At 40.7% G+C, this 13,530-nt stretch overlaps 1 protein-coding gene across 3 annotated transcripts in view; it reads right to left on the bottom strand.

Annotated features, from left to right (window-relative positions):
- UNC79 (unc-79 homolog, NALCN channel complex subunit) overlaps window positions 1-13,530 on the bottom strand; it is a 202,209-nt gene that overhangs the window by 107,782 nt on the left and 80,897 nt on the right. For all 3 annotated transcript variants that reach the window (XM_064292905.1, XM_064292906.1, XM_064292907.1), the window contains exons 14-17: window positions 12,552-12,692; window positions 9,425-9,646; window positions 6,992-7,219; window positions 2,608-2,749 (exon numbers count right to left, since the gene is read on the bottom strand). In XM_064292905.1, coding sequence (XP_064148975.1) covers window positions 2,608-2,749; window positions 6,992-7,219; window positions 9,425-9,646; window positions 12,552-12,692 — 733 coding nt within the window. The remainder of the gene's footprint in view (window positions 1-2,607; window positions 2,750-6,991; window positions 7,220-9,424; window positions 9,647-12,551; window positions 12,693-13,530) is intronic.

Below are 13,530 nucleotides of genomic sequence, written 5' to 3'. Positions count from 1 at the left end.
CAGAAACTGGGACAGGGGCCTGCAGTAGTTTTGGGGGAGATGAATAAAGAAAATGTTTAAATAAGTGGCATTTAAAGCAATTAAGCAAGGAAAAGAGTAATTTATTAAAAAATGAACGGTTTAATTCTAACCATTGTTCAACTAAAATGTTAAATACAAACAAACATGGCGGTTAGTTGATTTGTGCGCTGTCTTAAGTGTGAGAAGTATATGTGCTTATAAAGCAGGCAGGTTACTGTATCGTGAGTGAAGTCCCTGGTTCCTTAGGCATCAATGCCTAAATCCAGTCCTGGGCCCGGGCCTCTCTGTGGGTCAGCAGCTGCAGTGTGTAATCAAGTTCGTTAGTTCTCAGCAATTCTGGGTTATAGTCCCAGCCCTGCCACTAACTGTGCAATATTTGGATTTCCAATCCCAGGCCTCCATCTCAGATGTACTGCATTAAAAGCGGAGGGACGGGGAAAGAAGCTAATTTTTGTGTTTGTTTAAACTTCTCAGATGATTCCGATGCATTTTTGGAAGCCTGTTAAGTATAAAGCACATATAAAGAAGGAATACTAGCGACATCACCATGGGCAAGTCATTTAACCCATCTGTGCAAAGTGAGAAGGCTGAACAGGCCCAGCAGATTTCAAACTTCTTTTCTCTGGAATACTTTGTTTGAAGAAAATGTTCCTTAGAACGCCAACATATGAAACAGAAACAAGGCAGAGCTCTCTGGTTGAAGCAGGGAGCCTGGGTCTTTATCATCTGCCCATGTCTTTCAACCAACTGCCAACCCCATTAAGGGAAGTTTCAAAGAAAACAGCACAGAACCTTACCACTCCAGGAAGCACACCTTGAAAATCAGTGAAGCAGATAATCTTGGCTGTTCCTTCAAATCCTAAGTTTCAATGATTTTCAATAGTGTGAGCCAAGATATTCATACTCAGCAGGCCACTAATATGACCCATTTGGGAGAGCAGAAGCAGTTAGTTCTAACCAAGAACTTTCTAGCAATGATGTAGTTGCCATAGTCTGGATAAGTCACCCTAGCAGCTGCAAAGAACCTCACAAAACAGACAATAATGTTTGCTGTTCACTTAAGGAATAAAAAACGGAAAGCCCATGCTTCCCAACTCCGGTTCTGTGGAATCGGCTTCCAAGACTCAGCCACACCACAGTTCAGGATAGCGGGTGCAGGAGAATGGAAGCTCCCCAAATATGCTCCGATCCAGGGCAAATTCCCAGGGTGCCACAGTTCAGATCTACAAATCAGGCTTTCCCAGGGGCAGGAGGGTCATATCCTGAATTTCCAAAATTCTTTCTTTTTTCACAAATCATGTTTAATGTCTATGTTAACTTGGGTTTGTGTCTAAGTGAAGGAAAAGATATTAGAAAATGCAGTAATCAAATTCTTGTCAATTATTTTTTCACATTAAATTATAGTTTATTAAAATGAGACTTCTACCTTGATGAGAACTGCCATTCTGGGTAATAACAAACCAGAAGGTGTGCCCTTGCTTAGAGTTTAGTTTTGCTTTATTGAGAATTCAGGCTCAAGAAAGCTTGCTGAGTGTACTTGATCTCGGCAGGTGTTATTAGTCGAGCGAGCTACCCAGATAACGATATTTGATGACTCTCTGAGGACTGGCAAAGCAGCACTGTGGCTGCTTCCTTTGTTTGCCACACTGCTGGCCCATGGCAGCAGTGTGAGGTGTACAGGATTTTCTCATGGTTTTCCCACCTTAATGCCCAGAAACATGAGAAGACTCTTGCTTTTCTCTTCTTTTGAAGGAAGTGTATCTGTCATGGGTACCTGAATTCTCTTTAATAGCCATAACTGAATTTAGGATTTATTATCCATTTTTGCAACCTGGCAACTGTCCCAAGAGGAATCTAGAGACTGTCTAATCATATTTTCTTCTGTAGAAGAGCCCAGTTTCAGTGGAAGGGGCTCTTTTTCGCCCAGGTTTTAGCTGGCTCCTCACTGCCGTCAGTATGATTCTTAGGCCAGTCCACCATCTTGCTACCCCCAAGTCTCCCACACAGAGCCTTTAACAAATCAGAAACAGGCAATCCTCCTCCCAGCTATAAAGCAGGCCAACCAGCCTTACTGCACAACCTGCGCAGCTACTCTCGCACCAAGAGCCTTCTCAGGATCCCAGCAAAGCCCCCAGAGCACAGAAGGGGCATCAGTACAAGTGTCCCCGCCTCTATCCTAAAGCACTCTGCTTTGGCCAAACCACCCTGAGTGACTGTCAAGATTGTCAGCACCTTCTGCGTCAGCCACTCAGACATGGTTCACAGGTACCTCTCCACAGAGAACATGACACATTTCCAGTAGGGGAGGTGATGCTTTCTACACTAACACGATGGATTTTTACAGATAACAAGCTCCCTGCCGTCGGAAAGACATTCAGTCAACTACGTTCCAGTGGAAACACAAATGGAGCTCTTCACCTGATAATCTGGTAGGAAATGGTTCATCTGCACGTGTGTGCACTAAGGAAACAGAGTCTGGACTTCCCCAAGTCAAAACTAATCTAAGAAACCACGGCTTAGGCGTTCGGCCTGGCCAAACTGGGGTATACACACCACCCGCTCCCCAGTTCAGCCAGGTTCACCTACCAGCATGTTCACTGGGCTCAGTGCGGTTGCCTGGGTTCTCCCCATGCTTGGCTGCTGGATTGTCCTCCTCCTCGCCTTCAGGGCCTACAACAAACTCTGGTCTGGAAGAAAGGAGGCTATCCTCAAGGCTGTCTGTAGGCTCCTGAAACAAAGATGACAAGCAGCCAGATAAGCAGTCCTTTAGGGATATAAAGAATGGTTCAGCCTAGTTCAACAAGGATTGAGTGCCAGCTGGGTCCCAGGCCCTGTGCTGAGGCAAAGGCAGAGGAGTACTCAGAAAAGACTTGAACTTATTTCCACAACGGTTTAAGGAAATTTGTATCAGTTGTTACTGAAACATTTTCATTCACCTGAAATAAATATGGAGAAACATCAAAAACATTATCAAATCTTCTTAAGCTTGCTCCCCATCTCTGCTGTTATCCCATGATCAATATCCCTGTCTACCACGTGACTCCCATCCAGGTCCATTTTATTAAATAAAAGTTCTTAATTAGGAGGGAGCAATAAGGAGTTTATAGCAATGTATCAAGATCCAAATACTGGTTGTCTAGTGAAGTCAAATTATCAGAATCAAGAAATTGCTATAGTGTGTTATAGTTGAAGAGAGCTAGGTGTGGCTACCATTGAAAATATCCATCTCTAGTTATCCTCCTATTTTAGCTTTATTCTTTGAGAGCCCATCTTTAAATATTCTCTTTTAAATTTATACTCTTTTAGATAACACCTTCACTAGTAAATATTTTTTCAAGAATTACTTGACGGTCAGCTAAAAGCAAGGAGGAAGCAAAGATTGGTGGGATACAAGAAGGGCCCAGGAAGAAAGAAATGAGCGCTAAAACAGTGGCTGGGAGGGCTCTGAAAACTTCTTTGCCAACTACACTGCTTTGCCAAGGCCTGGCCCTCTGTTCCTAGTTCACCCAAAAACAAGACACCGAGTCAAATGAAAGACTGAGTGTTCGTACTATTTGATAGGATGAAAAGTTGCTTGCTCTTCTATCTACACCCTGTAACTCGTGTTCCTGGCTTTTGTCCTCCGAGGCGGCAAGGACTGGTGTTATGTGTCTTGCATACTTGTCTAAGCCTCCCACCAGCCCACCCTCATGTCCTCTCCCCACGCTCTTGATCTCCACTTGTCCCAGGAGGAGAACTAAAGAGCTCAAGTGTTCTAGACATGGTCCTCTTTTATTGATGGTATCTCTCCCTTAAATCTTCCAGAGAGGAAAAGTCTGTCCTTTAGCTTCACCTTGAAATTTTTACTTTAAGCACAGGACAAACGTCAAAGGCATTATGCACATGGAGAATTGTTTTGGTGGCTCGGTTTCTCCACATTTATCCTTATTCTTCCTTGTTTCATGAGACAATGTTGTCAAACCTGACACAATATAGAAGCCTGCCAGTGGCAGGATAAAGGGAGCCTCAATACATCCCCTTCTATACTCGTTGCCCTCTCCTTCCCTTCTTGAATGAGAAGTCTGTATTTCATGTATCCACTTCTTCAGCTGATTCTGTTCTCATACCTCAAGCTACTGTAAAATTTGTCCTCAGTCTGTGAATACTACCATCACCAAGGTCACCAAGGATCTCTTAATTTCAGAATATACTGGATGCTTCTCAGTCTTCTCTTTTTCCTCTTTTCAAAATTTGGCATGACTAGTTGGTCTTTCCTTTTCTCAACTTTCTCCTACCTAGGTTTCTGAGTAGTGCTTTCCCTCAGTTTTTCTCTTGCATCTCTGGCCTTTTCTCAGCTTGTTTCTTGTCTTCTCCCTTTTTTCCCTCTTAAGAGTTGGTGCTTCCCAGAATTCTAGCCTCGGCTCTCTTCCCTTCTCACTCTGTACATTCTTTCATTTGCTGAAATCCACACGTGCCTTCACCTACCACAACATACGGATGAGTCCAGACTTAAAGCTCACTCTGACCTTACCCTTAAGAGCCAGATCCATATAGCCAATGGTGTACAGAATCTCCACTTGGATACCTAAAAGGCACCATAGCCCACTCCCACCAACAAATTACTCCTCCTATTTTATTCCTTGCATGGGAACCCTGGTGGCGTAGTGGTTAAGTGCTACAGCTGCTAACCAAAGGGTCAGCAGTTTGAATCCACCAGGTGCTCCTTGGAAACTCTATGGGGCAGTTTTACTCTGTCCTATAGGGTCACTATGAGTCAGAATCAACTCGACAACACTGGGTTTGGTTTTTTGGTTTATTCCTTGCATGTCTTCATTAGTATAGTGGTGAGTATCCCCTCCAGTCACACGGGAGACTGGGGTTCAATTCCCCACCAGGGAGGCAGGTACATATTTTGGAGCCCTGGTGGTGCAGTAGTTAAGAGATCGGCTGCTAACGGAAAGGTCGGCAGTTCAAATCCACCAGGTGCTCCTTGGAAACACTATGGGGCAGTTCTACTCTGTCCTGTAGGGTCGCAATGACTAGGAATTGACTCAACGGCAACAGATTTGGGTTTTTTGGTTTATAACTGTAGCGGAGCCCTGGTGGTACAGTGGTTAAGGACTCAGCTGCTAACCAAAATGTCGGTGGTTTGATTTGAAACCATCAGCCACTCCATGGAAGAAAGATGTGGCAGTCTTTTTCCATACAGATTTACAGCCTTGGAAACCCTATGGGGGCAGTTCTCCTCTGTCCTAGAGGGTTGCTATGAGTCAGGATTGACTCCACGGCAATGGGCTTGGGTTTTTTTCGCTTGTTTGTTTTATTACTGTGGCAATCTTCATTATTAGCTCCCAAGCCAGAAAACATGAATTTGTCCTAAACATTTCCCTAACTAAACACCAGCTAGACACCAAGTGCTGTTGATCCTCTCCCCTAGATATCTTTCAGGCCTTTCTCTTCATCACCACCTGCATTGCTTTAGTTCAGGCTCCGATCTTTGCCTTTCTGGGTTACTCTTATTAGCCTTCTGATTACGTTCCTGGCTCCAGCGTCCAAATCTTCTGATCTAGAGCCCCCACTGGAAGAATGAATTTCTCAAAATCATGGAATTGTGTCTCTTCCCTGATTAAAATTCTTCAGTAATTCTCCATTGTATCCAAGACAAAAACCAAACTTCCTAGTTTGGCAAGACAGAGTCCTTAATAAAGATGAATGTAAAACTGAGCCTATCTTTCCAGACTCAGCTTTCACTACTTTTCATCCTTCTTCCTACTCTAGCAATAGTGAACTACTTGCCGCTTCACGAATGTATCATTCCCTTCTTTCCTCTATATTGTTTAAGCACATTGTATTCTGAAAAGTCCTCTCCCCTACTGTCTTCATTTCATTAACTCCCACTCTTTCTTCATGCATAAACTCGGGTGTCCCCTCTTCCAGGAAGACCTTTCGGATCCCTATCTCACCCCTAAGCTAGTCTTATAATTGCCCCGTCCCTGTAACTCCTCCAGCTACCTTGTTCATACCTCTATCATAATGCTCATCACACTCTCTCGCATTTATTGAAATGTCTTCCTGATTAGACATTAAGTTTCTTGACTTTAATTTCTATTTTCTCATTATCTATTATTGTAACTGTTTTATAGTAAGAGCCCAATGGCTATGTTTAAAAGACCATACTACAGGGATGTTATAGTGAGATGGGTAAGAATGATGAGTCAAATAGGCTGAAGGTACTTAAAAACCTGAAGAAACACTTTACTGCATGTATGTAAAGTGAAAAAAAAGAAGTCACTTACAACTTTAAACAAACGAGGAGAAGAGGAAGAAAAAGAGAAGATGGCAACCACCAGCTCGAATAATTTAGATTCATCTACTTATGACGACATGAGGGTATTTTGGTGATGTGTGTGTCTTAGACAGAAAATAGACTAAATGGGGAACAGTGAATGTATGGAGTAGCTAATGTATAACATATATTAGCTGTTCCCTGTTTAGACCATTTTCTTGGAAAGCAGGAAATAAAAGCAACCGGAAAAAAGAATGAAGATTTTATTGATTGCTGAGGAATTCAATTGGTTTTACAAACTGAGGTTACCCAGGAATTCTCAGTGTCCATATACAATCTATTTACTTAATATTTAATATTTATATTTTATAGTATTTTCTGTTATTTATACTTGGTAATAGAACTTTGTAATAAAAGTTCTCTCAAGAATACCAGTAATGCTTCTATTCATGAAAATCACATGAATGGAGGAACGACAACCCTAATTCAAGCAACTTAATAGAATTCTGTATAATTTAGTTCCATCTCACATCCCTTTCCAGAAGCCTGAGTTGGTGGAAGTAGCAGGAAAACTTTCTTTAACACAGTCTCACGTATAACCCAGCGCGGAGCATAAGATTATACTGGAAGAAAACTTCATTACAGAAGCTAGTGCAGTCTTTATTACCATTATACATGGGTCATCTCATTTCTTCAACTGCTTACCACCAGCCGGCTTTCTTCTTTGGGAGCTAGTCTCTCCAGGAGCTCACAAGCAAGCTGATAGCAGAGAATACTAGACTGACATAAGTTACACTCGAGTGCTTTTTCGTCCTTCTGGCAGCTGTGGGAGCCCCCCCAGGGGGCTTGGAAGACATTGTTTATAACGGAAATAATGTCTTTTGACAAGCTGTGCTCTAAACCCATTGTGATCCCATCGTCTTGTAACTCCATCTGAAAGACATCCAAAAGAAGGCCAAAAAGAAAAAAAACAAAAAAGAAATTTGGTCCTTTTATCCAATATTTCACTGACACACTACTTGGGGATAATTTTCACTAACTGATGGCAATGTTAAATTATTTAAAGGCAATACAGGATTCTAGATCATGACTATACACTGCTTTCTATGAATTCATCTAAAAAGCATATGAACATAAGATAAAATATTGAGAATTATTTTTTAAATCATGTAGGAGATTTAAAAGTTATCTTTAAACTCATTGCTTTGTGAGATCTTACACATCTTAAAAATGCCGCTCCTCACCTACTGCTCAGATCTTGGTTCCTAAATACCAGTATGTGCTAAAAGGAAGCAAGGATCCTTGGAGAAATGGCTGATTCCAAGGCTGGAGCTAGGAAAATATAAAATGACGCTGGAACATTTTGTCATGCCAAAAACTAAGAAAGTACTCAAAGAATGATGAGGACATGTCAAAATAACACAGGAACCAACCTGAAGAGGCTCCCACTGGGCAAATATGGGACAATATGAGTGTCAAAATAAATAATCATAGTAACAGATTATAACTCATTGAATAAAATGAGAATCCATGAGTGCATGCTGATGTAAGTAGGTAAATAAATACATACATAGATGAGAAAAACCCAGTGCCGTCGAGTCGATTCCGACTCATAGCAACCCTATAGGACAGAGTAGAACTGCCCCATAGAGTTTCCAAGGAGTGCCTGGCAGATTCGAACTGCCGACCCTTTGGTTAGCAGCCGTAGCACTTAACCACTACGCCACATAGATGAGATAAAGGGAAAATCTCCATCTTCAGGAGAAAGCCATCCAATAAATTCAGAAGAAATGATGGAATTAGAAAATTATCATTTGGCAACCATGATAATAACAATTGATTTAGGCATGAATTATCCACAAATGCTAAAACTAGTGGCTGAATGTGATGAGAAACAGCAAGTTTCATAGTCTTAAAAATCTCCTCACAACTCACTAAATCAAAGAGGAAAACAGTGACTTTATAGTGGAGAAACCTGGCAGAAATCTCCTTAAGTAGGTGACCAAAGTTAACCAAGCAGCAGAAGCAAATTGACAACATGTGTCTCCTGGTGTGATGCACTGAAACGAGCTTAGCATCACTTCTGGGGTATTCCCGCCAACAACATACGAGCCAAATCAAGTCATAAGGAAACGTCAGTTTAAAAACTGAGGTGCACTCTACAAAATAACTGGACTGCACTCTTCGAAAATGTCAAGGACGTGAGAGACAAAAAAAAAAAAAAAATGAGTGATGAATGGCTCCAGATTAAAGAAGACTAAAGAGAGGATGAACCATTGCAAAAGTGATCCTGGATTGTCTCTTGGATCAAAACAAGTTTTTGTTTTTTTTGTTTTGTTTTGTTTTTTGCTATAAAGGTAAAGTTATTATTATTAAAAAAAAAATTTTTTTTAAAGATCAGTTAAAATAAATAATTTCTATAATTTAAATAATATACAATAGTTTATAACAATGTTAATTTCAGGATTTTGATAGCTACATGGTTATGCGACAGAATATCCTTATGTTTCAGAAAGTACACACTAAAATGTTTAGTGATAAAGGGGCATGTCTGCAATTTACTCGCTAATGGTTCATAAAAAATTATACATAAATACACATGTAGAGAAAGAGAAGTAAATGTGGTAATATGTAACATCTAAAGACTCTGGAGAGGGGCGTTTGGGAATTTTTCATACTATTCTTGCAATTTTTTCTGTAAGCTTGAAATTCTTTCAAACTAAACATTAGGAATATTCTCCTGACCAAAGCATTTTTAACTTCTCCGTAAAAGTTGCCTTCAAAAATCAATTTATAACATACAATAAAATTGGCCTCATCACAATAGAGCTGTATCTGGCTCTTCCCAACAACAGAATTATCCCATTTATTCACCCAAGGTATTCAACCAAATCGCTTCTAATGACAGAAGGGTTTTCTAAATTCAAGTCCATTGTCATATGTCAACATCATTGCAGATACTCATACAAGTATTTTTCAGACTCTTTAGGAAATTCTCAAAGGAGTTTGCAAGATGTTTTAAGTAATGCTGCATCATTTCAGTAAATGTACAGATGCCCAACATACAGAAAGAATCACTATACAGTGTTTTCCCTCGTCCTTCACCTCAGAACTAAATGAAGCTCATGTTTCAGCTACCTGCTTCAGGAGAAGATCAAACATGAGGATGAAACAATTCAGGTTCATTTCATCATCTTCACAATCAAAGTCAATAGTCCTTCCTCCTGGGTGTCCAAAATTCTTAAAAGGGCTACGAAATGGACTACGTATAGGACTTCGAAATGGGCTCTGGAAAGGACTATGAAATGGACTCAGCATATTGTGCTGAACTCGTCGACCAGGATCAGAGGCAACACTCACCTAGAAGAAAGAACATGGACACATATAAACGAACTTGCAAAAGCTCAAATGACTGCATAAAATATTTGAAGACTCTGTGGAAGGTATTTCCAGCTGTCACAATGATTTCCTTCCTTATGCAATGGCGTTAGTATGTCCAAATACAATGGAGCCTCTCAAAATATAAAAATAAGTAATACTACCAACCAAATTTTCTGACTAATTGTCATGGGTATGAAATATCAGCACTCTAAAGAACTAAGTCAGCTGTATTTGCCATTACATTTTTCATCCCATCAAACATTTCAAATTAAACTGTCCGAATCTACTAAAAACCATACCCCAAAAATGAGAACTTACAAAAGTAAAATACTGCAAGATAATTTTTAGAACCATAGCACAGAATCTCAGATTGACATGGCTGGTTAAATAAGAATAACCTCTGGGGATTCTAATTATTAAACTATCCTGGGAAAACTTAATCTATATCAAGCCTACTGTACCGTTTATCTTCCATTTGCCCACCCAAGCCCCATCCAAGACCCTAACTGCCCTCCTCTGCCCTGCTCTGTGCTCCAAGATGCTGTCTCTCCTGGCTCCCATGCTGACTGGCTTCCAGCTGGATTCGGTAGATGGGAGGCACCAGCAAAAGATCCAAAATGGGAGGAGGGAGGGGTAGGAATATTTCTCCCCACACCTGCCTGCTTTGGCGCTACGTCACTGGCAGCATCTCCATCACTCCAACTCCCCTAGCCAGCTCTTCTCCTATAGCTTCAGCTCCCACTGAGCTCCAGAAATTCTTTCCCTTGTCCCTCCAGTCCTAAAGGCAAGGACAGATTACCCAATAAGGTATGCACGGGCTTACTTGTGCTTACTTCACTAATCTGTAGTGCACAGTTTCACCACACTTTTTTTTTTTTTTTTTGTGCTTTAAGTTTACGAATCAAGTCAGTCTCTCACACAATTCACCACATTTTTGATGTGGTGAAGTTGTGTACTACAGATTACTAAGTAAACACAATGAAGCCTGTGCCTACCTTGCTTACTGGTTAATCCATCTCTGCCTAGCGGTGTAATATAATATATACCTATTAATATACATACATATGTATATATAAAGAGCCCCGGCTAAGCGCTCAGCTACTAATCGAAGAGTTTGGCAGTTTGAATCCACTCAATGGCTGCACTGGAGAAAGAGGTGACAGCCTGCTAGGTAAAGATTCCCACTGCCATCAAGTCAATTCCAACTCATAGTGACCCTGTGGGACAGAACAGAACTGCCCCATAGGGTTTCCAAGGCTGTAAATCTTTGCAGAAGCAGACTGCCACATCTTTCTCCCGCTGTGGGTTCAAACTGCCGACCTTTCAGTTCCACCAACCTTTAGAGTAGCAACTGAGCACTTACCCACTGCACCATCAGGGCTCCTCCCATAAAGATTACAGCCTAGAAAACCCTATAAGGCAGCTCTACTCTGTCATGGAGTCACTGTAAGTCAAAAACCAACTCAACAGCACCTAACAACAACAATTATATACACACACACGTATATTGTTACAGGACTCTGGGTGCCTCACTAATCTTTACCTGCTCCCTGAACCTCTCCCATAACTCTATAAGCAGCATCTCTAGTAAAAGCTCTTCATTTGGACCATCTGAGATCAATTCTGCAGCAGGACCCTGACTGACATATCTGTATATCACTCCGAAATCATATTTTCTCTCTTCAAGACCTGGCTACTAACCAGGAAGGTCCCTGAGTAGTAATTCTAAGGTAACGAGGAAGAGCATCCCCCTAAGAATCGGAATACCTGGGTATGGATAGTGTTACCACAGCAAGTCACTTCACTTTTCGGAGCCTCAGGTCAAGTAGTTAGTTATAAAATGAGGATAATGATTTCCTCCCTGACTGCCTCACACAATTCCATGAGAATCAAACGATATCGTTCATTGTGAAAACACTGCACAGCATAAAGTACCACACAAAGGAATGTAATATTAAAGGTTATGGAAGAAAGAAATAAAATAATAAATGTTTGGCAGCTGGATCCTAACAGGAGGATGAGAAAAAAAAGTAATGATTTAAAAAAAAAAAAAAAAAACACTGAATACAAACTATGATCCCATGATCATGCTACATTTTCCAGCCACTAGACATAAAGCGGAATGACTAGAAGTCTGTGGTATACGCCAGAGAAATGTTTATGGAGAGAGGCTTGTCAAGGAGAGAGCCGAGAACAGTTCTGGGCAACCAGCAAAGAAGAGTCCAGATCTCCAAATCTCTCCATCATAGTCTGAGGATGCCAGTACCTCTGCTGAAACCCTATAACGCTGCTGGTCTTTCACAGAAAAAGTCACTGAAATTTTACAGCACCTTTCATATACTTCAGACGAGATTATACTGGCTTTTCTCATCCATAAGCGTACAAAGCAGTCAAAAAAAGTTAGCTCAGTGGTTCATAGTCACAGCGTTACTCACAGTTACCACCAGTTGATCATGTCTTCCCAAAACTCAATTAAAAAAAAAAAAAATCCACTCCCTGTATCCCCAAAATGAAGCATTGGTCTGCCTAGTGGCTGGTGAATAATTCTTATTTACCAGGAAACAACAAAATGTAATACCAAAAAAGCTTCTCCTGTTCCTTCATCCATGGTGAGAGACAGCTAGCAGGGGCAATTCAAAGGAGAGAAATTCAAAGGAAAATGAAAGCTCAACATAGATTGTACCAAACATATCTTAAAAAAAAAAACATATCTTAGATAAATGTTTTCTATCACTGCATGTGATTTAAAGATTAATAGAGTGAGATGGAATGAGAAAGAATGTTCAAAGAAGTTTACTATGAGGCCAGCTTCAGACCCAGTATAACTGACAAGGGTTTTCAAAATCTTAACAAACAAGACAAAAACAGTTGCGGCAATAATTACCCTTCGAGCTGCAAGGTTCCCTGCCAATTCATTGACTCTTGATTTTCTTTGATTTGCCAGTTCTTTGACAGAATTAACTCCATCAGAAAACATACTTATTAGTAGCTGAAGTGGAACCATGATGTCTAACTCCGACAACACCTGGGGAAAAAAAGGCATAAATCCACCCCAAAATACATAAAATTTCAAGCTCAACAAAACTACATTTAACATTTTTTCCAAAGCAAACTATTGAACACAAGGACATTTTGCCTTATACGTTCTGAATATCAGCCCCATCATGCTTAATTTTTCCTACTAAGAAAATCAAAGTTATCAGTGAAAGTTATCATTCCCCACCTTCCACATCCAATTAGGTCGCCATGTTCTATTAAAAGTATCTCTTGACCTTCTCTCCTCTCCACACCTACTGCTACTGCCTTAGGTCATCATCATCTTTCTCCTGGACTATTGATAACCTGCAAACAATCACCCTATCCCCATCCATCCCCTCTCTGATCTACCCTCTTCATTGATGAGAACACCTCATATGATCCTGCCTTCTGGAGCAATCTCAGGTATCCTTCTGAGCACAGACCAAGTCACCTTATCTGTAAGGAATTTTTTTGGAAACAGATGCCTCCTTCTTTCAGACAGAATTAATCTATCCTTCTTCTCTGCTTTCTTCAACTTTGTACATATGTTTATTAGAGCAATTATCATTTTTTATTATATTTAATTATCTACTCCTATCCCTCCCACCGAGCTTCTTAAAGAAAGAAAGTACGAGGAAAGGACCATTTTTTATTCCTTTTACCCCATGCCTATCACAGTGCCAGGCACACAGGAACTCTATAAATGTGTCTACAATGAATAAATGAATCAACTCTCTCCACTATATTTTCCACTCTATTCCCCATACGGAACAAACTGGAGTAGTGGTTTAAAACTTTCAACTGCGGCACCCTGTCTTCAAGCCAAAGTGTGTGAAGTTCCATCT

Source organism: Loxodonta africana, chromosome 10 (assembly GCF_030014295.1).
Source record: "Loxodonta africana isolate mLoxAfr1 chromosome 10, mLoxAfr1.hap2, whole genome shotgun sequence".
NCBI lineage: Eukaryota > Metazoa > Chordata > Mammalia > Proboscidea > Elephantidae > Loxodonta > Loxodonta africana.
Note: the sequence above shows the minus strand (reverse complement) of the source record. Positions and strands in the feature narration are given on the sequence as shown.